Source organism: Candoia aspera, chromosome 1 (assembly GCF_035149785.1).
Source record: "Candoia aspera isolate rCanAsp1 chromosome 1, rCanAsp1.hap2, whole genome shotgun sequence".
NCBI classification, from domain to species: Eukaryota; Metazoa; Chordata; class Lepidosauria; order Squamata; family Boidae; genus Candoia; species Candoia aspera.
In genome coordinates, this window is record NC_086153.1 from 274346554 (window position 1) to 274374507 (window position 27954).

A 27954-nucleotide genomic window follows, 5' to 3' on the forward strand; every position below is an offset into this window, starting at 1 on the left:
GAACATTATCTCTAGCAAACACCAGCTAGGCCCCACCCGTGCACATAGCTGAGTCACAGCAGTCAGCAGCTTCAAAAGACAACCAGAACAGTAAGAAGGAAGCCTTGTTGCCTTGCCTTCTCTTCCAAGGATCGACGAAGGCTAGTTTCTTTATAGTTCTAACAATCCACAATCCCAGCCAAGGAAAAACCTCTGAGAAGATGATGTTGTCTGTAAATCAATATCTGGACGCTACTGGGCTATATCGGTGAAATATTTTGGTGGTCTCGATTCAGAGGCATTCATATTCCAAACAAAGGGGCTCCTCTCTTCAGGGCAAAGTGTGAGGGGGGGGTGAAGAGCATCCCCTGAAGGTGCCTCAAACTCATGAGAGAAGAAAAAGGGAGTTAGCCACAGGTGGGTGACCGGACCCTGAACCCGTGGGGCTGAGGATATGCGTGTTAGATAGAGCCGTTTAGGTTAGGAATTTATAGCTGATTGTGTAGAGTAGCTGGCGTCTACAAAGAGGTGTTTGAGTGGGATTAGCCTTTGAAAGGAGGAAGAGATAAGGATAGCAGAATCATCCCGGACACATAAACACATAAACCTAGTAACTAACTCAAGAATGCTTGGGAAACAGGAAGATTGTGAGCTGAGCCCTCGAAGGAGGGGGAGGATAGTTAGGGTATAAAGGTTTTGAGCTAGCTTTGTTCTTGGTTCTTTCCTGCACCTGCATGGAGGGAACCCGCCTTTGCAAATGCGTTACAAATAAACTCTTTTCTCTGTATCATCGAACCTTGTGGATTGGAATTCTTTTGGGAGGTTTTCCCGCTGACAATTTGGCGAGCCAGCCAGGAGCCTGAGGCTTGAGACCGATCCAGAGGGGTTGCAGTGAGAGGGTAAGTGGCCACCACTTCCCGTTGTTGAAGTGTCCCTGTTCGAGACCCCTCGGGACCGCCTGCCCAGGTTCCTATATAGAGCGACGATCCAGAGAAAAGAAGCGAAGCCCGACTGTTGGAGCAGCGGGTGGAGAGGCACCCAGCGGTTGGAGCCGGGGGTGGAGAAGTCCAGCTGATTTGGAGATCAGTTGGTGGGACCAGTCGTGGACCCTGACGAGGGTCGGAATAGGTGAGTTGTAAGGCTCGGGGAGTCGTGACTGACCGTGGGGCCCATGTGTGGGTGGTTAAACAGTCGCAGTTCCTGCAGGTAGCCGTGAGAGTCCGGTGCCTCAGGTCGGCTGTAGTGTTCCCTTGGGGACGGGTTTAGAAGAAGTCAGACTTTAAAAATAGCCAGCGTCTGCTGGGAGTCTGATAGGATCTCGCTGCGAAAGAGAGGGCTTAAAATTCGTATCCAGCGTGGGCTGGAGTCCTCCTATTTGGGGCGAGATCAGGAAGAGACCGGTCAGTCATGGGGAAGGCACAGAGCAAACTACCTAGGAGACTGGAGGCCGGGGTTGGAGCCCCGAGCAGAGGGCCAGATCCGGATGTGCCCTTAGGACTGGTTATAAACCAGTGGAGCATGCCATGGCTGAAAAGGTATACCAGAGGATTAGAGAAGGTGATGATGATTAAGCTGTGCACAAAACAGTGGCCAAAATACCCATTGGTCGATCCCGAACGTCCCTATTTTTGGGATCCCAATGGGATGTCCGATGGGTATTGGATCACTCAATTAAAGAACTATATTGTGGAACATGGTATCACGGACCAGGTGCCTCATGTAGAAATCTGGTAACATGTGTCTTGGGAAGGGCCAGACCCACCCACAGGCATTTTTGTAACTAAAGAGGACAGCAGCGATGAGGAATGCCTTTTTAAACTCGTCTCGATGCCATAGGTTGAGGTCGGACTTTAAAACTAGCCAGCGCTTGCTGGGAGGCCGGCCCGGTTTTGCCCCCGACAGTCAGAGGCTTGAAATTGCTGGAAAGCAAATCCAGCGTGGGCTGGAGTACTCTACCTTGGGTGTAAAACAATCAGAAGGCCGAGAGGGGCTAGTGCTGATCAAGGATCAGGGTGAGAGAAGGCAGTAACCAAGATGGGCTGAGGAGAGTATAGAGGATTTCTTAAAAGAAACAGAAAAATGTAAGCAGGAGGGCAGGATCAGGGTAGCAACAATAAGGGAGGTTATGGAACAAAGGGAACACAGCAGGACGCCACCACTCAGAGATGAGGAAAGTATCGGTGTGGAAATGGCGGGGAAGAAGAGAACTGGTAGAAATCAATCCTGGGAGTCCTTCAGGACTGTCAGAATTTGTATGAGTATGTGAAAATGTGTTCTGTTTGTAGGTCTTTGCCTGTGTATTGGTATGTATATTTGTTGAGGGAAATGGTGCAGAGAGTGTGTGTGTGTGCTCATGTGTGTGTGTGGCATGGGCATCTGTCCTGAGCTGCGGAGAGAAAGTTTGAAGAGGGAAGGAAGGGAGAGAAAAAACTATGTGAGCTTGTCCCTTAAGGAGTTAAACGTGAGTCTGTCCCTTTAGAGGAACTGAACTCCTCCACAGTAAAGGGGGAATGCTTCAGGTTTTTGGAAATCCATAGCCCTGGCCAGGCTGCGGGTCTTCCAGATTTTTGGCTTTGCTGTGAATGGAAGGACATGGGATTTGATTGTGCCATGTGTTCAGTGCTGTGAGTAGGTGACCAATTTAATTTGTGTGGAAGGGAATTGGATAAAAGTGAATTAAATAAAGTGAAGGAGAAATAAGAATGAACTTGTGATGTTGAGATGACTTGAGAGAAAGAATGCCTATGGGGTGGTACACAATTTTGGAAAATATGGTTAGAAGGGGACAAAAGGGAAAGAAGTTTTTCCCTGTAATAACACCACAATTAAGCACCGGAGAAAGATGGTTTGTGGATGGGTCAAGCAAAGTAGAAGAGGGAAAGAGGAAGTTGGGTTTTGCGATTGTTGAAGGGAATGGGGAAATGATAGAGAGGGAGCTTTGCCTCTGAGTTGGTCAGCGCAGCGATATACCAGCTCATCAGAGAGGCCATAGCCCAGAGGTGGTGGGAAATCGGTGGGCAGATAAATGGGCGAAGGAGGCCGCTGGCCAATTGGAATTACAAATGGTGGCGGTGCCAATTTCGGACCCTCCAGAGAGCCCGGTCTGGAAACCCACTGAGCAAGAAAAGAAAAAGAAAGAGAGAAGGGGGGGGGCGACCGTTAGCCTCCTGGCCGTTTCAAAGGGCACAGGTAGACTATACTGAGCTGCCAGAAAAAGGGGGGTGCTGGCAGAGCCCATAAATGAACAGGGTGTTTACAGGGCAACCCCAGGAAGAAAGAAAGAAAGAAAGAAAAAGAAAGATGACATGCCTTGTTTGTAGCTCAAGGTTTGCGGCCCCAAAGAGGGGGAGGCAGGGGGAGTTCTCGGAAGATTGGGTCGAGGAGGTATTCCATAGAATAGAGGGCTCGAGAAACAGACAGGCGCGGAAAGGACCTGGAGAGACGCAGGCTCTCTGGGGAGGGGAGTTGAGTTGAATCAAAATAGGGCAGTTGAGTGTGGATTGACTTCAATAGGCCTGGGAGCGGCTAGATTCATCTTGATGGGAGCTATCGCCCTTTTAATAAAGCATTCCTTTCTCCTGGCTGAGAGGCAGGGAGGAAGAGCTTCTGTGTTCCTGCAGGGCTGTGATGGATTGCATGTGGCAACAGCCTGTTGAGGCATTGGTGTGCGGTTTTCTTTGTGAGAGCATTTGTTTGTCTGAATGTGTGCGTACACGTAAGGTTGAGAAACTGTTTTGAGTTGTGAAAAGAGAGTTGAGAGATTGTGTGAGTCTATTCCTTAGGTTTTGTGTGTGTGTGTGTTGTGATTTGTGTAATTTGAATGCATATGATGGGAAAGTTGAAAGGTTTTTGTCAATCCTTTCCCATTTGTTTTGTTTGTTTTTTTAATTGTTTGAGGGGTATGTGTGTTTCATTATTTGCCCAGTCTCACCCAAACTCCCCCCTTCAGTCTGCCTCTTGCCTGCTTGTTACAGGCTTGAGGATCCAGATGAGGAGACAGAAGGGTGACAGAGGGGAGGGGCAATGCTTTTACAGAAGATCCTTTATTCCCCCATCTTTTTAGGATTCTTCCTTTTATAATACCTTTACACACATCAGGGGAAAGCTTTTAAGTTTCTCTTTCTGCAGCTGCTGCTGTAGGGGGGGAATGTGGGCAGGTTCAGAGAAGCAATGACTCAGAGAAGGGGGGGGCACCCCTTTGCTCTCACAGCTCCACTCTGCTCTGCCCCTGGCATTCCAGTTTTAGAAAAGTGTGTGTGTTTTTATAAATTTTATATGGATTAAATTTTAATCACTCCTCAACATAGCACATGATGATAAAAACAGGAGAGAGAGAGAGGGAAAATTTTGGACAATGTATGGTTTTAAGTAGAGCTTCCATGGACTGGTATGATCTATCTGAATTTTTGTTTTTGTTTTTGTTTTGACAATTTTGGTTATGGAAACAGTCCAAACACTAGATGGGCTCTTATGTCAATGCTTTCTTTTTGTTGTGATTGCTTTACAAGTTTTGATTTTAAGGAAGTTATTGGCAAGAAAGTTAGTTTTATCCAAAGTAGTGCTTAGATATATCCAAAACTACACCTACCAATCTGGTCACATGGGACAAACGCTTTGGGGGATTGTGTGTCTAGAACATGGACACAGGCCTTTGTGGTAACAATACTAAGTCTCTGGATTGCTCCTAAGAAAAGACTAGGAGTCAGTCCATTTGAGATGGGTGACTCTATCTTGGAATTCTTAGTGGAGAAGTAGGAGACATGCATGCCATGGGGAGGAAATTTGTCTGCAAGTATTTGAAACAGTTATCTGCGCAAGTCTTGTCCTTGTCTCCCTATCTACAGGAACACAGAGCCCTCCTGTTGGAATAGCAGACGCATCCTTTTAAGTCTGGAAATCGAGTTTAACCAGACAGAGGGGAGTCGGCAACTGAGTTGGGAGAAACCCTAAAGAAGACACTGGTGTTGCCAAATACTGCTGGACACTGGACTGTGCAGAAAAAGAAAAATGCGCCTGAACTTTTGTCTAATACCTTGTAGTTTTGATGACCATACGGGTCCCTGAACCTGGAAAAGAGAGTCACAGGGTTCAAGGGAAGCTTTGAAAACTCAATTTAGCACAATAGGGAATTTCTATTTCCATATGAAAAGGGATTAGGATACAGTTCTGAAATCCAGCCTACCTGTAGTATGGAACTACGGTTAATCCACTGGTATGGATTTGTTAGCCTTATGGGCTGGTGCCTATAACTCACACCATCCAAGAGATGGAAGCTTCAGTTAAACGGCATTATCAACAATGGGGAAATGAGAACCTGGGAGAAGATGATGATTGGAGCTGGCTATGGGACTGGTTACCAGGGTTTGGGTGGATAAAACAGCTTTGCTTTGTGATTATAGCTGTAGTTTGCTTATGCATATTAATATGCTGTTGTATTCAATGTGCCCCTGCATGTATTCAGATGGGGGGGATTGTGTGACAGCTTGAAGTGGAGGACGGAGCGTTAGATGTTGCTTGAGTTTGAGGCAGTAAGGAAGTAAGAGAAAAAGGGGGGAGTTGTGAGGGGGGGGTGAAGAGCATCCCCTGAAGGTGCCTCAAACTCATGAGAGAAGAAAAAGGGAGTTAGCCACAGGTGGGTGACCGGACCCTGAACCCGTGGGGCTGAGGATATGCGTGTTAGATAGAGCCGTTTAGGTTAGGAATTTATAGCTGATTGTGTAGAGTAGCTGGCGTCTACAAAGAGGTGTTTGAGTGGGATTAGCCTTTGAAAGGAGGAAGAGATAAGGATAGCAGAATCATCCCGGACACATAAACACATAAACCTAGTAACTAACTCAAGAATGCTTGGGAAACAGGAAGATTGTGAGCTGAGCCCTCGAAGGAGGGGGAGGATAGTTAGGGTATAAAGGTTTTGAGCTAGCTTTGTTCTTGGTTCTTTCCTGCACCTGCATGGAGGGAACCCGCCTTTGCAAATGCGTTACAAATAAACTCTTTTCTCTGTATCATCGAACCTTGTGGATTGGAATTCTTTTGGGAGGTTTTCCCGCTGACAAAAGTCAATAGGAAATTCAAAGATGTGGCTGAACCAGCTACAGTTCCAATGTCCTTATGAACTTGGTCTTCAGAGATAGCAATCCCATGGATTTCAAAGGGGCGAACGATCTTAAATAATGCCATTGAGACGCACCGGTAAAGAAATAATGGAGGTTGTTTTTATAGAATGTACAGTGGGCAATGTTAATGTTTTGGAAACTAGACTATTACAGAATTTTGAAGCAAACTGGACAGTCTTAGGGCAGACCCTGCACTTTCTGTTTGGCCCACAGCTAACAGAGGCCACTCCCCACTTCCTGCATGCAGGAAGGCAGGCCATCCTCCTCTTCCCACTCCCAGCCTATTGCAAACGGGCTCCGCATCTGGGTTTTCAGCCTTGGTTCAAAACTCTTTTCTGGCCCAAGCTGTGTTAAGCCCTTCCAACACTTTGTGCTGTTTTGGTAGCAGCCCCAGATTGGCTGATTGGCTGCAGCACCTGGCACATACCCTTCTCTATGCAGCCATTTTGCTCTGGTCAACATTCTCCGCTGGTCAGCAGTCGCTGGTTTTTCTATCATCTTGTGTTGGTTTCTCAGTCTTCAGCCCTAGAAGCTCATGCTTCATTCAACCCTTAATCTCCCAGTGGGCACTGTTTCCATTTCTGCCCAGGCTGGGTGAAGCAAACTCTCCTTGCTTTCCCACCCCCTGCCCACAGTACTGCAAATCTTCCCTTCCTTTTTATTTTTTAAAAACATCTTTAAGTTGCAAGGTAGGAACATTCCATGAAACTGAACTGAACATCAGAGCTATGATAAGAGGAAAAGGAAAAGAAGGGGCTGTGTTAGAGACAAAGAATAGAATGTGGGAAGACAGCTTACTGAATGCATGTACACGAATGATATATTCCACTGGGACTGCCAATGAACTGAAGCAGCTCTGCATGCACAAACATGTGCGGACAGCTATGACTCGCTTCAAAGCAGCCACAGGAGTCTTCCAAAGAGAGCTGCTGCATTAACACTTTCTTTGTGCTAACCAGCTTTGTGAAAAATCACTTCTTTCAGGTGCTTTACATCTTGCACAGCAGTGTGGGGCTTGACAGTAACCATGATTCTGAGTGCAACCCTTCTCTGGTAAAACAATGGTCCATCCTTGCCTCTAAAGAAAGAATGCTGATGCTGAGATATCTGTAGATTGATAGGTTTATAAAAGAATTTTTATTTCTTAACCTATTCTTTTTTACATGGATTCACTTCAAAATAACGTAAGAGATAAGACAAATGTTCTACAGGAGAAAAGCCAGAAAAGTTATGTTCCTTGAGTAAAATAAAAAAAATAAAAATTCCCTTTTCACCCCTATGGGTGGTATGTGTCTTCCTCAACCTTGGGTCCTCTACCAGAGGCCTGGGAGTTTGAAGGTTCTACGCAGTATCTTAGCTGTTCCTAGCACTGCACTCTTCTGGACACAGAGCTCTGACGTTGTTCCTGGGATCTGTTGGAGCCACTCTCCCAGCTTGGGAGTCACAGCCCCAAGTGCCCCTACCACCACTGGAACCACTTTGGCCTTCACTTTCCACATCCTCTTTAGTTCCTCCTTCAGACCCTGGTACTTCTCCAGCTTCTCATACTCCTCCTTACTGATGTTGCTGTCACTTGGCACTGCTACATCTATCACCACCGCTGTCTTTTGGTCCTTGTCCATTAACACGATGTCCGGTTGATTGGCCAGTACCTGCCTGTCTGTCTGGATCTGGAAGTCCCACAGGATCTTAGCCCTGTCATTCTCCACAATCTTCTGTGGAATCCCCAGTCTGGACTTGGGAGGGTCTAGCCCATACGCTGTGCAGATGTTCCTGTACAAGCTGCCAGCTACTTGGTTGTGCCGTTCAGTGTATGCTGTTCCTGCCTGCATCTTATACCCTGCCACTATGTGTTGGACTGTCTCTGAGGCCTCTCTGCACAGTCTGCACCTCGGGTCCTGTCTAGTGTGGTAGACCCCTGCTTCTATGGATCTGATGCTTAGTGCCTGTTCTTGTGCTGTTATGATCAATGCCTCAGCGCTGTCTTTTAGCCCAGCCCTTTCCAGCCACTGGTAGGATTTCCCAATTTCAGCCACTTCAGCTATCTGCTGATGGTACATTTTATTTATTTATTTTATTTATTTTATAAATTTATTCATCGCCCATCTCTCCCCTACGGGGGGACTCTGAGCAGCTTACAATAAAACAGGATTAAAATATAAAACCATTACGTTACAATAAAAATATAAATATAATAAAATCTACATGGCGAAGAGATCTTAATCAGTCCTTGAGTGTGGTAGGCCCCTCAGAGTCACTTCATGGTGCTAGCCATCCCCAGGTGTAATTATTTGCCCTCCTGTTCCAAGCCTGCCTACAAAACCAGGTCTTTAATCTTTTGCAGAAGTCCAGGAGTGAGGGGGCTTGTCTCACCTCTGCGGGAAGGATGTTCCAAAGGGTGGGAGTTACAACAGAGAAGGCACGCTTCTGAGACCCCGCTAGATGGAATTCTTTTATAGATGGGGCCCATAACATGCCCTCCCTGCATGACCAGATGGGGCAGGTGGGTGTAATAGGGATGAGACGGTCCCTCAGATATCCTGGTCCCATGCCATGTAGGGCTTTAAAGGTGATAACCAACACCTTGAATTGGACCAAGAAGCAAACTGGGACCCAGTGGAGCTCACACAACAAAGGTGTTGTGTGTGCAAATCTTGGAGCACCCAAGATTGTCCGCGTGGACGCATTCTGGACCAGCTGTAGCTTCCAGATACTCTTCAAGGGTAGCCCCATGTAGAGCTCATTACAGTAATCTATATGGGATTATATTACAGTACACTTATTTCTATATGGGATTAAATTACAGTACACTTATTTCTGAATATACAATATGGATACCATCAAATTGCAAGCGCAGCTGCAACCCTCAAGGGTGAAGGCAATAAAGAAAGCCAATGGGGTGGTAGGGCAAAGTAGGTGAGCACTGACACGATATCACTTATGAAAACGATACACTGTCACAGAATAGTTTATAGTGAGCCCATGTACACTCCCTATGAGATGAGGCAGATAGTAGTGTCTTTATATTATGTATAAACTCCACTGATTTGAAATAAAAGGGTGTTTCGAAGCGAACTCTGTGCATGTTCACACAGTGCTGGGCATCTTCACTAGAAAAAGAAAGGGGGCACCTGCCATTTTGCCTTTGAAAATGTCTGTTGAGACTCTTGCTCAAAGCAACTCGGAATACCTTTGCACTGAAGGATCTCACAGCACAGGTTCCACTCCTCAATTTTGGGGAAACGCTGAGCTGGGCAGGATTAGTAGTTGGATGGGAGACCACCAAGAAACCACAGGCTTGTAGACCAGACTAGGAAATTAAAAAAAAACAAAAAAACCCACCCCGGAACAACAGAGCGACAAACCACTTTTGTATGTTGCTGAGAAAACTCCATGGACTTGTGAATGTTCACAAGAACACTCGAGCTCGCCCGGGAGTTAGTGGGGACCATTGCGCTTGCCTCCACCTCTCAGGTCCTTTCTCTGCTTTCTTGCCTTTTTCGGTAAGAGAGGTTGAAGGAAGGAAGAAGCGACTGCCACCGTCCGCGTACGCAGTGTTATGGCTCCCAGATCTGGAGTGCACAAATCTGGACGACCGCTGAATGGAAAGGCCGCCGCGATTCGTGCAGCGCAACTCGGGTAGCCCTAACACCGAGCACCTTGGCGCAGCAACAACCACACACCGCACCCTCCGCGTAGCGAGACAGAACTGAGAAGAGGAAACTCGGAAGAGACCGACGAAGGATTAAGGGAAGAGCGTCAGATCCTCCTTCACTTGCCCGCTTGAATAATGTCGCCTACCCAACCCCGCTGCCCCATGAAGCAATGGCGTATTTCCCTTCCACCCCGTCTGTCACGTCACTGGCCTGTTAGATCACCTGATAGGCTGTTCAAGATGGCTGCGGCCACCAGGCTTGATGGCTTCCGGAAAGAGGGGTTGTGCAGAAAATAGTGAAACTGTTTTTTTTTTCCAGGTGAGTCAGGCTGGAGGCAAGAGCTGCTGCTTTTACGAGGCAGATGATTGAGAGAACACGGGGAGCTCGAGAGGTCAGACTCCGAAGTGGAAGCAGGGACTCTCAGGTCTGGGAAAGTTTTGCAGAGGCTACTCGCATCAAAGGCGAAGGCGCGCCCGTCAGCAATCCCAGACGGGCAGACCTTTCCCTGTCATTGCCTGGGTTTGCTAACTCATGAGGGCATGGCTTCGAAAAGTTTTCGAGGCAGTGAACCCCCCAGTGAGCCATTGCTTAACGTCAGGACTGTATTTCTCCTTTGCCCAAGTGTAGTAGCCTGGATGACTACTAAATGGCGACCAAAAGCTAGAGGAAAACACCAATTCTTTGTCGGAGCTAACCAGTGTGCTTGAGCTAGAGAACTTATTTTAGAGTGAACAAGCTCAGGTACTGGTACCTGTTGAAGAAGTGGAAATTCTGTGAATTGGATACATTCAGAGGTCAGGAAGGATTGATGCCTGGGAATTTTGATTTGCTGGGAACTTCTGGTTACTATTTCTCTCAGTTGCAAAAATAATGTTGCAAACATTGCACACAATTTCCCAGCAGGCTTAACTAAGTCTTTTCAGTTGCTCTCATAATGCACACAAAGATTGGGAAAGTAAGTCCTATTGAACACATACTTTCTTCTGAAAACATTGAAAAAGCCTGGGTTGTTATTTTAGCTGTCATGGCACTGAAGGACAGCCATCCTCACAGCTTGCCACATTCCCTGCCTTTCCAGTGAAGATCAGTTGAATGAGTTGTGAACAATACTAATTGAGAGCGAGAACAGGGACTCAACCATATTTCATTTTTTAAATAATATTAAATTAAATTAAAGCTTCTTTAAAAATGAAATCCATGTCTTTATCATTAGGCAACAAAATATCCTTTCAATGTGTAATATAGTTGAACATAGTTTTGAGTTTTTGAACATTAGAAATAACCTTGCCAAGTACAGTGTATTATTCCAGTAAATATGGCTGAAAAACAGTGGCAAGCACAGTAGCAAAGGTTTCTTGAAAAACTGTAGTTTTCGATGTTGATAGAAGTAGTTTACAGCTGTCCTGTATTATTTCAGCACCACTGTAATGAAACAATAAATAAACTTAGATTAAAATAAAAATGAGTGAAAAAGCAAAGGCTTTTTAAAAAGTATGCAATTAATGGAGTTCCTTTCTAGACCTAGGAAAAAAATAGGGTAGTCAGAAATGTGTCAGTTTATGATGGTTAGTTATTTTTGTGTAGTTCTGCTGATGGAAATGAGTTGTATGTAAACAAGGATTGTTTTGTATATTATTAGTTTTTTCTGGTGCAGATTTGGCAGAGTCACTTAAAGTTTGGAAAGCTGGTAAATAGCTGGGGAATCAGCTAATGAAAAGACTTCTCTCGACCTGCGTGCAGCTAATGCTAGAAGGGAGAGAGTGGTGAATCTGGAATTATAAGTTGGAAATAAAAAGAATGCAGTAACTTTAGTTGCCTGGTTGGCTAAAGTTCTGAGTAAGACTGAAGTTCTTGACTCACCTCTTTCCAAAATCTTTTCATTTTAGGAAATGCATTATAAGCAACAGCTTTAGTAGAATATATTCCAAAGTAGGAGCTGATGAATCAAGGTGATTGCCTTTCGAAGCGGGAAGATGCATCCGTTTGGTAGGGAAGAAGCAGCATCCCTAGAACGGCTCTTCTGGTTCTTCTCTGAATGTGTGCAAAGAGGAGACTGGGAACTTGCTCGGGCCTGCGTCCCTCAGTTACACCAGTGGCAGGCTGATGGCTCTGAAAAGGTGGAAAGAATCCTTCATGCCCTCATAATCTGCCCTTCCCGTTTGAGGCAAGTTATATTCTGTTACAAATAGTGAAAGTTGTGTATGTGAAAAAAGGGATTTCCTCATTTAGAACATGTAACAGTGCAATCCTATGCATGGATATGGAGAAGTAATTCTTAATTGCTTTCAGTGTGATTGTAGGTAGGTGTATAATGGATTGCAGCCTTAAATTGTTTTTCATGGTGTTCCTTTAATATGTGTCACCTAATATTTATTTGGAGTTTAATGTGCACATTCTGACTAAATGTACCTGTTATATTTATGTAGTGTAATCCTCAATGTATTTATGCAAAAGTACATTTTGCTATGTTTAATAGGGCTGACTTCATGTTAATTATGCCTAGGATTATATTCTAAATGTAGTTATTTGGTAATGAGGTCTCTGCTTAGAGATGTTTAGGGTTGCATCTTCAGGCTTAAAAGGCAGAAGTAGCTGTATTAGCTATGAAGGAAAATCTGAATTCTATATTATAAGACATTACTTTCAGTAGGCCAACTCAAAATCATGTGTGAGCTTCTGAAATTTCAAGAACTCTGTCTCAAACAAGATAGTAAAAATACAATAGTATAACTTTCTATATTTTTATGTAGAATTATGGCAAGGTAAAATAGAATTATATATTTGAGTTGAATTCTTACAAAATGTTTTAAATATATAAAGCAAGAGAAGGCAGAAAGAGAAGAGAATCAGAATCTTTCTGATGTTTAAAACTAGTGTGAAATATTTTTTCAGTAATTAAAAAAACCCCAGAGTTTTAAATCTGCTGGTGGTACCAGCATACTGAGATTCACAAGACTTAAAAACTACTTCATGCTAGCTTTTAAAAATTGTTTGCTACATTTTTTTAGAGTATTTGAAATTGGTGACCAGTTAGAACATATAGGGAAATCATTTTCCTGGTGGTTGCTCTGGAAAAAATATTTTCCGTTACTTTATTCTCTAAATTAAATTTGGTAATTTGCTACAGATTAACTAAAGTGTAGTTAGGCAGATGGAAGAAGATCAGGTGACTGAAGTGGTAGAAAGTTACAGCAGAGGGATTATAGTATGTGCATATTTAGCTTGAGGTGAAATTTTGAGAATTACAGTTTTCTGGGATATTATATCATTCCTACTATGGCTGCAGTTTGAAACATGATTATTTAAGAGTAACTTCTTTTAAAAAGTGAACATATAGGATGTAACTGTAGTTCTGGTTATTTGTTACGTTTGTAGGAGTGACTCAAATCACAGTCCTCAAAAACTTGCATGGTTTTGGCTCCTTGTATTGCAGAAATGGCTATCACATGAACAGGTAAAGAAAAACATTTTAGTTCCATGTATAAAAATACTTTGTCTAGTACTGAGATAAATTTTGCTGCAGTAATGAAATATACGAATCAACACTGGAGTAATTACAAGAAGTCTTAAGATTTTTTTCCCATCGCCTTAAGCCAAATAAGTTAACTGAACCAGTGCTGGCTAGGAAGAAGCTGGCTATGATTTCTGAACAATGCAAAAGGAAAATAGATTGTGGTTAAATAGGAATATTGCATTCTTACTTAAATTGCTCCAATAGAAAAAATGCTTTTCTTTTTTAAATTATAGATCTCACTGCAAAACAGTTCAAGTAGTATACCTATAAAACTAAAAAAACCTGGGCTGTAAATTTCAGCTGCAATTTGGTGTAGAGTTTAAAGCATCAGGCTAGAAACCGGGAGACTGTGAGTTCTAGTCCTGCCTTAGGCATGAGGCCAGCTGGGTGGCCTTGGGCCAGTCACTTTCTCTCAGCCCTAAGAACCAGGCAGTGGTAAACCACTTCTGAAATCTTGCTAAGAAAATTGCAGGGACTTGTCCAGGCAATCACTAGGAGTCCACACTGATTTGAAGGCACAAAACCAAAACCTCCAATAATGTCATTACTATACCCTACTACACTCCTGTATAATGGAAGGATTCTCATAGCAGGATATGCTCTTGAATTCTTGCTAAGGTACTCATATTTTTAAATGGTCTTGCTCCTGTGCATTGAAAATCAATCTAACATGCAACTCGTAACTGAATTTCAATAGAATCATATGTGCAAAGCTGCCATTACAGATTTGCCTCTTGGCTTAGTGGGAAAGTTAGCAGTTTTACTAAGTTAATTAGACAATCTGGGAGTGGCAAAAATAATTTGCCCAACTATACATATAGTTTAAATCAGTGGCTCCCTTGAATTTGAGCCAATCATGTGGGTTCATACGCACCAGTAAATAGCTGAGGGGACAAGTGCAAATAAAAATGCAGTCCATTTGTTTGGGGAAATATCACAGTAGATAGGTATTGCTAGAAGTTTTTAAGCATCTAGAACTATATACCAACAGGAGCTGACAAAACAATTCTTATTTGTATATGCTATTTTTCTTATATTTTCTTTATCTGTTCTTTAATCATTCCAGAAAACAGTCCCAGTAACTCTCCAAAGAGAAACTGAATTCTTGCTTCTCCTAGAAGAACTGGAAAAGGATGTCCCATATGCTGTTTTAAAGGTGTGGTTCCTCTTTAAGGACAGCAGGTTGCTTCTAGTACAAACATGTCTGAACAGAGTATTTAGTGCATATAGGCTGGATGTGAATTCAGAATGCTGATATATGAATATGCGAAGAACTTTGTTGGATCAGACCAGAGTGCTAACTAGTCCAGTGTTAGTTTTGTAAGTGACCAACCAGGATCCATTGTGAGGCCCTCTACTGTGGGATATGAGGACATTAGCAACCTCCCACTCATTTCTTCAAGCATCCATTATTGAGAAACATAATGCCTCTGATACAGGAAGAAATTATGGCCACCATGGCTTCCACCAGCAACTGATAGCTCCCTGGATTTATCTTATGTTTTCAGATTGTTAGATAACGTTATATCATGTGGTGGTGACTTGTAGAACTTGACTGTGCACAATGTGAATAAGTAGTTCCTTTGATCTGTTCTGAATCTGCCACCATTCCAGTTAAACCACAGTTCTAGTTAGTATTTTGAGACAGGAAAAGAAATGTCTTTCTATCCATTTTGTCTGTATTGTGCATAATGTTACCTACCTAATGTAACATACTTATATATCTTCTCATATGCCTTAAACATCCCAAATGTAACCCTTCTTCATAGGGAAGTTGTTTTAGCCTTTTGATCACTGTGATCACCTTTTTTGTATCTTTACTTTTAGTATTTTCCCCCCCAAGGTGCAGTGATCAGAACTTCCAAATGCTGTTGCATTATGGAATTGTATAAACGCATTATATTGGGAGTTCTATTTTTGGTTCCTTTTCTAATAATCCTCAACATGACATTTGCCTTTTTCAGCAGTAGTCCTATACTGTGCCAATGTTTTAATTTGCAAGATGAACAGACACCACCAGCTTACACCCCCACTGATATATATGTAAAATCAGATAATGCAAGAAACAAATGATACGTCTCTTTCGCTGCAACACTAGACGTTGTCACTGCAGTTATGTTCTCCCTTTCAAGTTACATGCTTGTGTTTTGTGGCTTCAGTTCAGCACCCAGTATTACCAAGCTGGGGTGTCATATAGCTATTTAATTATTTGTAAGATTTGCATCCTGACTCTCCTTGTGGTTCAATTTTGTTTTCCCATAACAACAACATTGTAAGGTAGATCAAGCTGCAGGAGAGTGACGGGCATGAACAAAATTAGCTTCTATGGGTGGAGGGAGAGTCAGTTTGGTGTAGTGGTTAAGGCATCAGGCTAGAAACTGGGAGACTGTGAGTTCTAGTCCCACCTTGGGCACAAAGCCAGCTGGGTGACCTTGGGCCAGTCCCTCTCTCTCAGCCCTAGGAAGGAGGCAATGGTAAACCACTTCCAAAAAACCTTGCCAGGAAAACTACAGGGACTGGTCCAGGCAGTTGCCATGAGTCAAAACTGATGCAGGCTCATCATCATCATCATGGCTGAGGGTGGACTTGAATCTTCTGAGCTTACAGAACAGTTGGAGACTGTGAGAATTCTTAAGACTAAGGCTGTCTTCATTATGTGGCTTTTCTTAGTCATCTCTCTCCGACTGCAACCCTTCTTATACTGCAAAACCATTGGGGTTGTGGAAAATGGGAGCTAACATTTCAGTCTAGCACAGAGATGACAATGACATTGCTCTCTCCCGAGAGTTTGTTTGATACCTAATTATTTATCCAGTGTCAGCATCTAATCACAATGCAGCTTTTTACTGTGTGTTATCCTGAGGGGTTGAATTAGAATTCTCATTAATTCCAAGCCACTATCTAGGTATTATAGTCAAACACATTTGGATGGTGCCAGATTCAGAAATGCCATCCTATGATGTTAAATAGCTGCAAGTGCAAGATTAGTTGAAGAACTAAGTGGTTTCCTCTGTCATACTCTCTGGTGCCATGAAGATTTCTTGTGGTCCTGGGGGGAATCAAGGAAGCCCTCAACTCATCTTTCTTGTTCCTCTTTGAAGCCATAATGGTACCTTTGGTGAACAGGCAGACCAGAGGCAGCTGTCTCATAAACATAGGGCTGGACTGTGGAATCCAGCTATCTGCAACATTATCAGCTGCCAAAGCAATAATGGTTTACAGACAGGTGTTGCCTTCTAGATGTCTAGGGCTTTTTTTCATCTCCACTGATCAAATGCATTTGATCATTAGTATTTGATATATTTTTCATATCAAATATATATATGGAGGAAAATGTTCTTATGCAGCTATTTTTCCCCCTCTAGGAACTTTATGAAGCATTTGAAGACAGCCATTTGTTGCATAGGAAACAAAGAGATGGATCAGTACAGAAATTTGGTGTGGAGGTGATGTGTATCCTTCAAAAAATGCTCTTGCAGGCTCCTCGGAAATTGCAAGCCATATTGGAACTTCTTCAGCGTGATCCTGTGGAATGTAGCTCTTCAGTAATACAAAGTGGCTTGCCACAGAACATTTTTGTTGGCTTTCTTTGGGATTCACTCAGATCTTTGAAGCGTCTTCAGCTAAATCCAGAGTTACTGGAGAGAGAGGGGAGCAAGGTTGCAGATGAGATCTATAATGCCCTGAGCATGTTGAATTTGAAGGTGGAAAATCAGACGAGAGAGCTGCGGCTTCTCTGCAGAGAACTTCTGGATGTTTGTTGGGTTGAGCAGAGTCCTCTTAGGGAGGAGAGGCTACTCAGCTGCCTACTGCGAAAAGACAGCCATGCCTTGCTTAGTCTCTTTGGCAGTGTATTTATTGAGAAGATGAGAGAGAAATTGCTGGGGCAGAAGTCACCAGACAAAGGTTAGTTTAATTGTATGGTCCAAGCCCTAACTGCACATTGTGGCCAAGAGGCATCATCTAGCCCTCGCCAGGATTCTGTGTGGTCCCCACCCCTCCAGATCACCTGAAATGTTGTGGAGAGGTTGAAGAATCTGCAGCAATTATTGGATGGTTGGAGAGCACCATTCCTTCCTGAGCAGATGGAGGGCTGAACGTGACAGGAAGGGTTTGGTGATGTCACAAGAAGGGCTGGATCTTATTTTTTCAACCTATGTTGCAGGGAGGGATGGAATAGAGCAAGAAGTCATTTCAATTTCCATCCTCAACCTCACCCTTCCCTAAGACAACTCAAAAATCACACTACCAGAACTTGATGACAAAATGGCTGGATTTTTGTAGTACGACTTTGAACCAGTTTGAGACTGTTTTAGATTAGAAATTAATGCAGTCTATTTCCCAGAGTTTACCCACTTCCATTCTTATTTTAGTGAGAAAAAAAAATCAAAACTTGCAGTACTGAAAATTGGCCATTTTGCTCCTGAATTTCAAGGGCACAACTGTGGTGTCCTGGGGAGAACCTCATGGAGGCTGTGGGTTGCCCATCCCTGATTCAGTGATTTGAAAGGGACTAAACTCTGGTCTTTGCATAGGGTGAGTAAGAAGAGTGTATCATTTAGATCAGCTGAAGAAATCATAAATTGCTGGTCTAATGAAGAATAGTATGTAAGGATGGTTTGAACCATTTATTGATAGCTGAAGCTGGTGTGTAGGATGAGCCACAGATATTTCCATTTAGTAGCTTTGCCACTGACTTAGTTGGTCAATAATACAGAGTAGAATGTAGTATGGAAAGGACATCCGCTCTTCCTATTTCTGCCTCCTGTGTTTGTGCAAATTGTATCTTATGTAATGAAATGGCTGCCATTGCAAGCACTACGATTTTAAAAAACAGCAGCAACAACAACAGCCCTTTCACTACCAGTATAAGTCCCCTGTGTCTTGGCATTATGTGAAACTAACTACCCTTCTGAATATTTCAGGTACATCTGAACAGTTGGATGCTGAGCGAGCAGTGATGGCACTGTTCTTGGATCATGAGCAGGCTTATTCTTGGAAAGCTGCTTATTTCTACTATCTTAGCAGCAACAAGCACTTTTTGGAACAGATTCTGGTAAATTCGTAATGAGATGTAAGAAAGGTTGAAGAAGTTAATTGTGTAAATATTACTGTTTCAGAACTAAACCTGGGCTGGCCCAAGATATTTTGCTGCCTGAGACAAAAAAACATGGTGGTGCGCATCTTTAATTCTATAGTTAGAAGCCAGGGGGACTCATACCTTATTAACAATAGAAATGGGTCAGCATCCATCCCATGTTGGCAGTTTGGCATGGTCCAGATTGGAAAAAGAATAGTCCAGAGTTCTCTGGAATGAATTGTTCCAGAATTGCTAAATATTGCACAACCCTAAGGTGGATACTAATGGGCTCAACTCCATACAAGTAGATACATTTCTGTAAATGAGTTTTTTCCTTAATCTCCTGTATTCCTATTTACAGTTCGAAACTACTCAAGAGTAGGTTTTCCCTGGATCATATTCATTCAGAATGTTATGCTGTTTCCCCCGAAACTCATCTATGGGTCTTCCACTATTACAATTGTTTTGGAGCATAACACGCAGCTCTCTCCAATCTGTAGTTTCCTATTTTCATACACACTCTTGTAGATGACACCCATTTATACTTTATGAGTAAAAGAGCAAAAACGTATGTCAGAAAGTATGAATTTGATTTTATCCACTGGACATTGTTCTGGCATATTAAACCTATGCCTTCGCTTTACAGCCACCAGCCATACTTCCAGCTCTAACATTCCACAGTCTTAGAATAAAGAAGTCATTTTTTTCCCTATAGATTACAGCATTAACTTTACTGAAAAGGGAAGACTTCTCAAGTCTCCGCAGTTTACTGAGACAGGAATTCAGCTACCTCAGTCGCCTCCTGATATTGCTTGGTTGGACTCAGTGTTGTAGCTTAGAATCGGCAAAGGTGCTGCTGCAGACCCTACACAAATCTCAGGCAAGTCAGACATCACCATCCATGGGAGGGAAGCACAACATTTCTCTCTTGACCATAGTCTGTTTCTTGGAAGAGGTCAGAGAGCGTGGATAAGAGAAGATGACTTCTCCCCCTCACCCTTTGTTTTAACAGGGTCTCTACAATGACTCCGTGTTAAAAGATTTCTGTGATGGGTTGTGTGCCCAGGTGGAGGTTCTGGAGTGGTGCATCCAGCAGAATAGGTAACACAGCATGGGAATACTTGGTTTAATTCTTTGGTGAAAGATCTTCCCCCACAGTCAAGCTTATTTGTGTTGAGGTATAATGATGGTAATATCGATTAGCATGTGCGTGCTTGGCCTCTGGCTGCAGCTGGGAGTGGAAAGGGTTGATGCCTATCTCTGGCTGTGGCTGCAATCTTTACAATTCTCAGCTCTCTTACCTAATTTCACCTAGTGTGAATACATCCATTCCTCCATTCAGCTACGCTGGTTTAGCTGTTCTATTTCTGTTATCTGTGGAGGACCTATCTCCATCATCACTGCTCACTTAAGCAGATTTGTATACTGTATGTACTGTAGTGTGAAGGGATCAACATTTGGGGCAGTTCTACTGCAGAGTTAAACTCTTGGTGAATCATATATACTCCTTGGGCTCTTGCTAGTGAACAAACCAATTTGTAGAACTGCAGTACCTATAGGTCTGCCTTTGTCACTAAATTTATTTGAACTCTACAAGTTGCTTAAATTGTTCTTGAAACTAAGGGCTAAAAAAAACACTATGCAAACTAACTAAAACCAACTTTGGGAATGTTGTGTATCCTTATCTAGAAAAAATCTAGAGGTGAAGCCTCATTCACTGACATTCAGCTCTGCTTACTTTCTTGTATAGTAATTGCATCCCAGAGAAGATTCTTCTGCAGCACTTGCACAGCTTGGAGTGCCATTCTTCCCTTTACCTTCTCTACCATCTTACAGACCTCTTGGCCTTGAATGAGGAAGCAGTAATTGAGCTTTTCCAGAAAACTCCAGCTAAGTGCACAGAAGGTCAAGGTAAAATATGTAATTGTAAATTGTAATGGTGTTAGCCAAAATTTCTTCTTTATTGCTTTAATTTTTTTAATGTTGTGTCCTGGGTTTTAATCTTGTACTGTCCATCTTGGCCTTGCCATGGCTTCTTTGAGGCCTTCTTGGTTTTGGGAACTGCCGGGAACACTGGCTTTGGCTGGTGAGGGATGGTGCAGGATGAAACATGGGCTTCCCTACCTTGAGATCAGAACTATTTCTCTTGTTTCATAGGCAGGAAACCAAAGAAACCCCTGGTCCTTGGGATGCAGGACCAGTGGTTGTAGAATTTTGTCCTAAAACTATTAACGTATTATTATTATGTCTTAATAGACTTAATTAACTTATTGAACTGTTAAGTCTCTACAGCTCATCTAGCTGTTGAGACTTAAAAAATCATGCATGCCAAGGTTAACTAATGGCTAGTTTTTCTGTGTCCTCTTCTGTTTTAGATTCAGCAGTGATGCCAGATGCTCGCCTTTTAAGCCAACAACACAATCTTACTCTTTTCCAGGCATTTTGTGCCATGAAGTATGCCATCTATGCACTGTGTGTCAAAGCACACAGAGGTTCAAATTGCAGACACTGTGCAAACTACTTTGTCACTGAGCTCCCTAGTGAACTTCTGGAACAGGACGAATTTTCCAATCAACCTCTTTGCCCAGGTCTCGCGGTACCTGTAACTGCTAACTAAATTTCATGTTGCTTTTTATTCATTGGGCATTTACTTCTTTCTGCAGTGAGCTTTCTATTTTGAATGGCTTTGTTTAAAATTTTAAGCAGTGAGAATTCAGGGGTAGTCATTGCAAGTATTATCTATTATCCTGGAGTTGTAGTGCATTCTGATGATCGCACTGGATACTGCACTTACTTTCCTTAAACCAATCTATGTATTTGTGGTGGTATTTCTGTGAGTCCAGACTTTTGGGGAGCAACTTTTAATTATAGAAGGAGAGGATAACCATATTCTGCAGAGAAAAACGTCACAAGGTGCTCCTTATGCTCACGTGTGGTATTCTGTAACCTGGATGATACCATTTAGTCCAGCTTTCCCCAACCTGGTGCACACCAGGTGTGTTAAAATGGCAACTTCTAGATTCCCAGTCTCCAATTGATTGTAAACCTCCTCTATGTCAAAAGGTATGGGCATTTCTGTAAAAAGGTCCAACATCAAGTTTTAAAAGTTTAGAAGAGACCTCTGCTTTGCAGAAAATATAGTTGATAAGTACAGTAGAAGAATCAGGCACTTAGGGCTCAGGTTCCCCTTAATTTCAGAATGTTCCCCATTTCATTGAGTTCAGTCGCCCCCACTACAGCTACACCTAGCTCCCAAGGTACAACAAGGAAAGTTCTGCAATTTAAGCCTTCTCTTCCTTATGAACAATTCTTAATCTCAGAGCTGTATTTGGGCTGATTGTGCCTGTTCGGCTTAGTCCCCATAACAGTCTTAGAGTGAATATATCCCCCTCTGGCTCTTTCCCCCTTCCAGGATCCTCAGGCTGTAGAATTTCTCTCATACAGAGTAGAAGTGAGGAGGTGGGTATAATGTTTGTTTATCACAGGGAACTACATTATGGGAAGGACTGCCAAGTTTATTTTTTTAATGACACTTCTGCTACTTGGTTCTCAGACAAAGCTGTTGATTGGAGAAAAATACCGAATCTGTTCATTTAATTGTTTTGTCTTCACAGATACAGATTATGCAAGTCTCTTTCCTCATTATCTCTCCAAGTGTCAGAATTATTTAAGAAGCGTACCTGCTCCTCTACGATTGGAACTCCTGGAGAACATATTCTCTTTGCTCTTTATCTCCTCAAGTGACCTCTATGGTAACAATCCACAAGAAGAAGATAATGCAGAAGATGCTGGCTTCAAGAAAAAAAAACATTTGGGCAAGAGAGCAGAGTGTTGTACAAGCCAAGATTCATCCACTTCAGCAAGTCCTCAGCACTCTGTCAGTCCTGTACTGAGAGCCCATGTGCATACTTCCTCTGCACCCCAGGAGTGCAAGAGCACCCAAATGTTACTCAGTTTGGAATCAAATAGCAAAAATTGTGATTCCTTTGGGTTAAGCTATTTGGATTTGAAACACTTCACTAGTGATATCTCTGGATTTCTAGTGGATGACGTGGCATTGGAGATATTTCTCAAAATGCTCCTGGAACATCTGAAAGAAATTGAGGATTCTTTTGTGTGGGACTCAAGACACGTCCCTAAGTTGGAACTGGCTCTGCTGGATTGCCTGAATTTATCTGTAAATAGGGAAAGCTTTAATTGCCGTGTGCAGCAGTTCTCCAAGTATCTTTCTGAAGCTCAGTGGCGGCACAGAATAGTGCTCAGCAATAAAAATACAGGTAAGAATTACTAGAGATTTCACTCATTCTTAAACTGTCAAAAAAGTACAGGTGCTTCTATTAGTGGGAGCTTAAGAAGAAACTGAGTTTTATATCCTAGTGTGGAGAAAGTCAGGAAATAGAAGATTGTACACATGAATATGCAAAATAAAGTTGCTTTGGAAAAGAACAGGGAGGAGATACAGCAGTGTCACGAGTTTGCACTGCATCACAGAATGTTATCTCTCCCATGTAGTCCTCTAAGCCTATTGTATGATGTGCCCCAAGTATCAGTGGGCTGATGTATTATGACAGTTCATTTGTCTTCTCCAAGCATATGTGACAGAAAGATTTTTGAATGTAACAAAGTTGTACAAGTCTCTGAAAAGAAGGCAGCAGTGGATCAGGATATATTCCTTGGTCCAAGCTTGGGTTATGATGAACTTTCGTTCTTCTGGCTAAGCTCTGTCATGTGATGCAACCATGTTTCTGCTTTAAAGAAAGAAGCTGTAAGAGAATTTCCAGAATAGAGACTCCAAATACAGTGCGGAAGTCTATCAATATTTACAACTCTTTTCCCTATGATTTAGAGAACCTATTCTGGAGGCTGGGACTGAAAGTATTGTTTTATGTTCCTCCTTTTGGTGGTCATTTGGCAACTTCCAGGTTTTCTCTGTGTCCTTTCCTTAGCTTATGTGCCACGCATCTCCATTGCTCTCTTTCAAAAGTCATTTCAGAAATATATGGCATACTTTTTTTTAATAGTAATTTTATTAAGAATTATAATTACAACAATAAAAACTAATACAAACTGAAAAAACTAAAAAAAGAAAAAGAAAAGTAGAAGGTGCAGAAAAGAAGGAAAAAAGGAAAAAATTGAAAGAGAAACGTAAGAAAAAAGAATATGGTAAAGAAGAAGAAAAGAAATGTATAAAGAAGTGACTTCCCACCTTCATCACAACTAATATAAACAATTTTAGTAACTTATCTTCTCTTAAAATACAGCAAATTATCTCTTCTTCCCATAGCCCATCTCTTATCTATAAACAAATCTTTAAACCTCGTCATTTCAGTCCTGGTGTCAGCAAAAGTCCATTAAGGGTTACCAGAGATAACAACATACCTATTTTAACCTTGATCAGATAAACCAACTTTATATCCCTTCCTTTTACTTCTAACAATCTTGATCTTTAGGCCTTTCAAATAGTGTCATAGAACTTGATTTCTTTTCATTTTTTTCTTTGTCCCTTCTCACAAAATTCCAAACTTTAACAAGCCTCTTTTTCCATGTCATTCTTGCAGCCTGTCATTTTTAAATCCACTTTCAACTTAGTCTCAATCTTGTCAGGTAGAACTTGTTTCTCTTCCATAACATCTTTTCAACACAGTCTATCCGTAGAGGCAGGTACTATTAAAATGAACTCCTGGATCCATTATTCAAAAATATCCTTCAGTATGTCCAATGTTAAAATATTTTGCTTCATTCTGTAATTGTAAGTCAAGTTTGAGTGTTCTTCTCCTGTAACTGTAATCTTTAATTTCTTCTGGTTCCCTCTAGTTTCCAATTTTTAAAGTCTTATATTATTATGTTTTTTTAAATTCAAAACGAAAGCATTTTCCCATGGGAAGGATGCTTTATAATTAATTCCAAAATCTTATTTCAAATTTATCTGGACCCTTAGTCTGTTTATAACTGTCTAAAATCAAAGTTTTAATCACCCTTTTGCTGTTTATGCCAAAAAAAAATTTTTTTAAGTTCTTAAACTTGCAGTTAAAACTTTCGCTAAGGATTGAAGGAAACTCACCTGGTGCTGTAAAACTTGCTGATCCAAAGGTTCCTAATAGCTGAAAAGCAGTTAACAAGCAATTTTCGAAAGTAATAAGAAAAGGAAGTATGTGAACTTAGTGTCCTTTCAAAGGCACCAACCACAGCTTCAACAAAATGGCTATTCTGTCATCTCCCAGAGCTCTAAACCCTCCGGAGACCATGTCTTGTGGTCTTCTTGCAAGAAGCAACTGTCTGGAGCACTTGGGCGATCTCAAGTCCTCCCCTTGTCTGGAGAGGAATTATCGAAGAGCTGATCTACTCGCTGGCTCTTCATTCCACTGTGATTGTTGGCTCTGTGAACAGTCTGCCATTTCTTCCCCCAAAATCCCCAGAAATATATGGCATTCTGAGAAACAAAACTCCAAGATTTTCCACCCAAAAATGAAACAGTGGGTTTGCATATTGCATCTTAATTCCAATAACTTCATTCCCTAACCTTGTCCTTGGTGTGAAAAGATATTCTATACATTAAATGAGGATGGTATGTCTATACCTTTTTTTTTTTGCTTTCATCTAATATATGTTGTGATAAAGTAACAATCATGCAACAACTTAATGGTGTTTTTGCAGGTAGTCATCATGCTCCAACTAGAATAAACTATAATTTAACCAAAGCCTCCTCCTTGAAGAAGCACACTCAGTCTCAAAGACAAAAACCAGGTAAAGTGGTAGAAATGGCTAAGAGCCTTATATTGCTGCCACAGATGTATTGCTGCTTCTGCCATTCAGAACGTCATGCCTGTATGAGATTCTGATCATTTATCTATCCTGTACAGTATATTTGTAGTGAATAAAGAAGATGGCCTTGAAGGACAGAGGGAAGATCCACTACCAAGGCCACGATCAGATAAACAAAACTTGAGCCCAGGCCAAGAAAGTGGTTTGCAAAAATGCCTCAGATGGCAGCCCGACCCACCCCAATTCTCATGAAGATAAAAGAGGAAGGAAAGGTAACACACTGAGGCTTGTAAGATTCTGTTACTCTAGTTGTTCTAATAAAAGTAGCTTTAGGTCTGCACGGTGTCTGAGTCTTAGTTTGGTCTGCCTTATACTGCTGACATCAGTCTTGCAAGTCTGAACGAGCTTCGTTTGCTCCCTCTTTTATCTTCATGAGAATTGGGAAGGTGGGGCTGCCGTCTGAGGCGTTTCACAAACCACTTTCTTGGCCTGGGCTCAAGTTTCATTTATTTGATCGTGGCCATGGTAGCGGATCTTCCCTCTGTCCTTCAAGGCCATCTTCTTTATTCATTACAGTGTCCTATGACCCATGCTGGTTCATAACTGGAATCTTAAATTGGGGGTATCTGACATTCATTATGAGAAAATAAATTATGCTATATTCTGTATTCACTATAGACTTAGGTGCAAAGACAAATAATTTTTTTTTTAAAAAAAGGGATGCTTCTGAATAGACTCCATTAGAGCTAAAATGTTTGTTATCAAAGTCCCATCTTCCAGGGTTGGAAATACTGTTCAGAAATGTTTAAGAAGGACCTTGCTTTATCCAAGACAACCAAGTTGTGTTTACTGCAGCTGAATTTAAAAGTGAATTTGCTTCTTAGAAATAAGAAGATTGCCACTTAGTACTGCAGTGGTTAAAGAACAGGGTGGGAACTAGCCACGGTTCTCTGTGTATAATTATACTAGCACATGATGTATGATAAAAAATTACGTCTTATAGAGAGTATCAGAGAGGAAAAAGTCCTCCAAGTATGAGCTAAACTGTTGTAAAACATTTTGTTTCATGGCAGCATGTTTTAAATATACCTTGTCCTGCGTTATAACCTGCATTTGCATAGTCTGTAGACCAATGTTGGATATTTTTAGCAGTGGCTGTGCTGTCATGAAGTTAGTATATGAGACCAGTGTGTGAAATAAGAATTTTTACAAATTAGACAAATTGTACAGAACATCCTAACATAGAACAACTTACAGAACTCTCCATATGAGTTCTCTAAGCCAGCCCAAGGTAACAATATAAGACATTTCTCCAGACTGGATCATCTTTTGTTTTAGCACCGATCTCTCAATTACTCTTGTAGACACTATAATAATGAAAATGAAGTGATGTGCTTCAGCTAACTTTTCTCTTTATTCCTTTTTGTTCTGGTTCAGGCCACAAGAAAAGAACCTCAAGCCCATCTCTGGAGAGCACAAGCAGTGAATTAAGTATCACCAGCACATCAGGTATGGAAGAGCTTTCTTAGCCATGGAACCCCATGTTGCTTCTGTCCCAAGAACGCTTACTTAAGAGGGTTTTCAAAGTCTTTAAGTGGGTTTTACAAAGCACCTCGTGTTTGCTCATTAAAGCAGCCCACCCATTTGCAAAGTCCATACAGTTGCCTTGAAGGTTGTTCCCAACTATCTGTGCATAAAGGTGCAGTTGCTGGGAAGAAGGCAAAACCAAGCAGATTGTGTGTGCTGCCCCATGCAGAAATAGCCAAGGGCAGCTTCCAGTACAGTTTAACAAGCCCTGCAAGCAAGCTGGCATTAACAGTTTGGAAAGAGATTGTGGTGGTCTCTCATGAAGGATACACAGGCTGCAAGTTTTCTCAGGATGAGAGCTTGTGGTCTCTCATGAAGAATGTAGGAAGAATGCACAGACACAACTTCCTCGGGATGAGAGCTCCGATTCAAGCCGTAAGCTCTCTTTTATTATTCCCCCAGTTAAGCAAGTGCACTAAAACAGTAATTCACATAGCAGAAGGCTGATTGGTCTAAATAGCAATGCATACCTCATGTAACCCCCCTGATAGCCTCCTGGCACAGCTCAGGTTACAGCTCCTGTTGCCTTGTGAGGAAAGTTTTTGCTACAACCTTATCCACTATGGAAGTTCAAGGAAGGTTCAATGTAAATAAGCATCTCGCACAGCTGTCGTGGTTTGCCAACCAACAACATAGCATACAATGCTCTCTACAAGAGATGCTTCACACATGCTCCCTCTTTCAAAGGCTTTGCCCTTTCTCTTGCATATTTCAAGTGGCAGCTTCTATTTCTAAATTATGGCTGAGTTTTCTTCTTCTGTAAATGCTTGTGAATTTGTCAGTTCAGTTTTTGATCTCTGTTTTGATAGTGTGGCTTTTGATTTTATAATTAACATATTGATTGATTGATTGCTACTCTGGGAACAGCAACTTTAAAGAGCAACAATTACACTTTAAAACTAAAAAAAGAAACAAAGTAAGCTTTCCCCCTTATATTTTGCAACCATCTGATGTTGATTGGAACTGTTGTGAAACCATTCCTCCTTGTATTTGTATTTTTCTCAGGGAAGGAAAGTGATCCTAATAAAGTTTATGGCATTTTTTGTTTATTTGTTCTTAGAAGGCAGTGCTAGCACATTCTCTGACTGTAGTGATACAGAATATTGGATAAAGCCTCCAGAGACTTCCCTCATCCCAGCCATGCTTTCCCCACCAGAATCTCTTCTTGTTGCATGCATCTTGAGAGGAAATTACATAGAAGCTCATCAGGTAATGGCATAGAAATTCATTAGACAGACACCAGTTGGATTCCTGGATATTACT

General features: G+C 42.0%; 1 protein-coding gene across 2 annotated transcripts in view; it reads left to right on the plus strand.

Moving 5' to 3' along the window:
- The first annotated feature begins 11630 nt into the window (after positions 1–11630).
- ZFYVE26 (zinc finger FYVE-type containing 26) overlaps positions 11631–27954 on the plus strand; it is a 51160-nt gene continuing 34836 nt past the window's right edge. The window contains exons 1-13 of one of the 2 annotated variants that reach the window (XM_063289794.1): positions 11631–11912; positions 13124–13202; positions 14329–14418; positions 16628–17168; positions 18188–18318; positions 19058–19222; positions 19355–19443; positions 20093–20253; positions 20718–20930; positions 21957–22619; positions 24997–25086; positions 26542–26613; positions 27752–27900. In XM_063289794.1, coding sequence (XP_063145864.1) covers positions 11722–11912; positions 13124–13202; positions 14329–14418; positions 16628–17168; positions 18188–18318; positions 19058–19222; positions 19355–19443; positions 20093–20253; positions 20718–20930; positions 21957–22619; positions 24997–25086; positions 26542–26613; positions 27752–27900 — 2634 coding nt within the window. In that variant the 5' untranslated portion in view covers positions 11631–11721. Of the gene's footprint in view, positions 11913–13123; positions 13203–14328; positions 14419–16627; positions 17169–18187; positions 18319–19057; positions 19223–19354; positions 19444–20092; positions 20254–20702; positions 20931–21956; positions 22620–24996; positions 25087–26541; positions 26614–27751; positions 27901–27954 lie in introns of those variants that run through there. The other variant, XM_063289793.1, reaches the window with a different exon arrangement.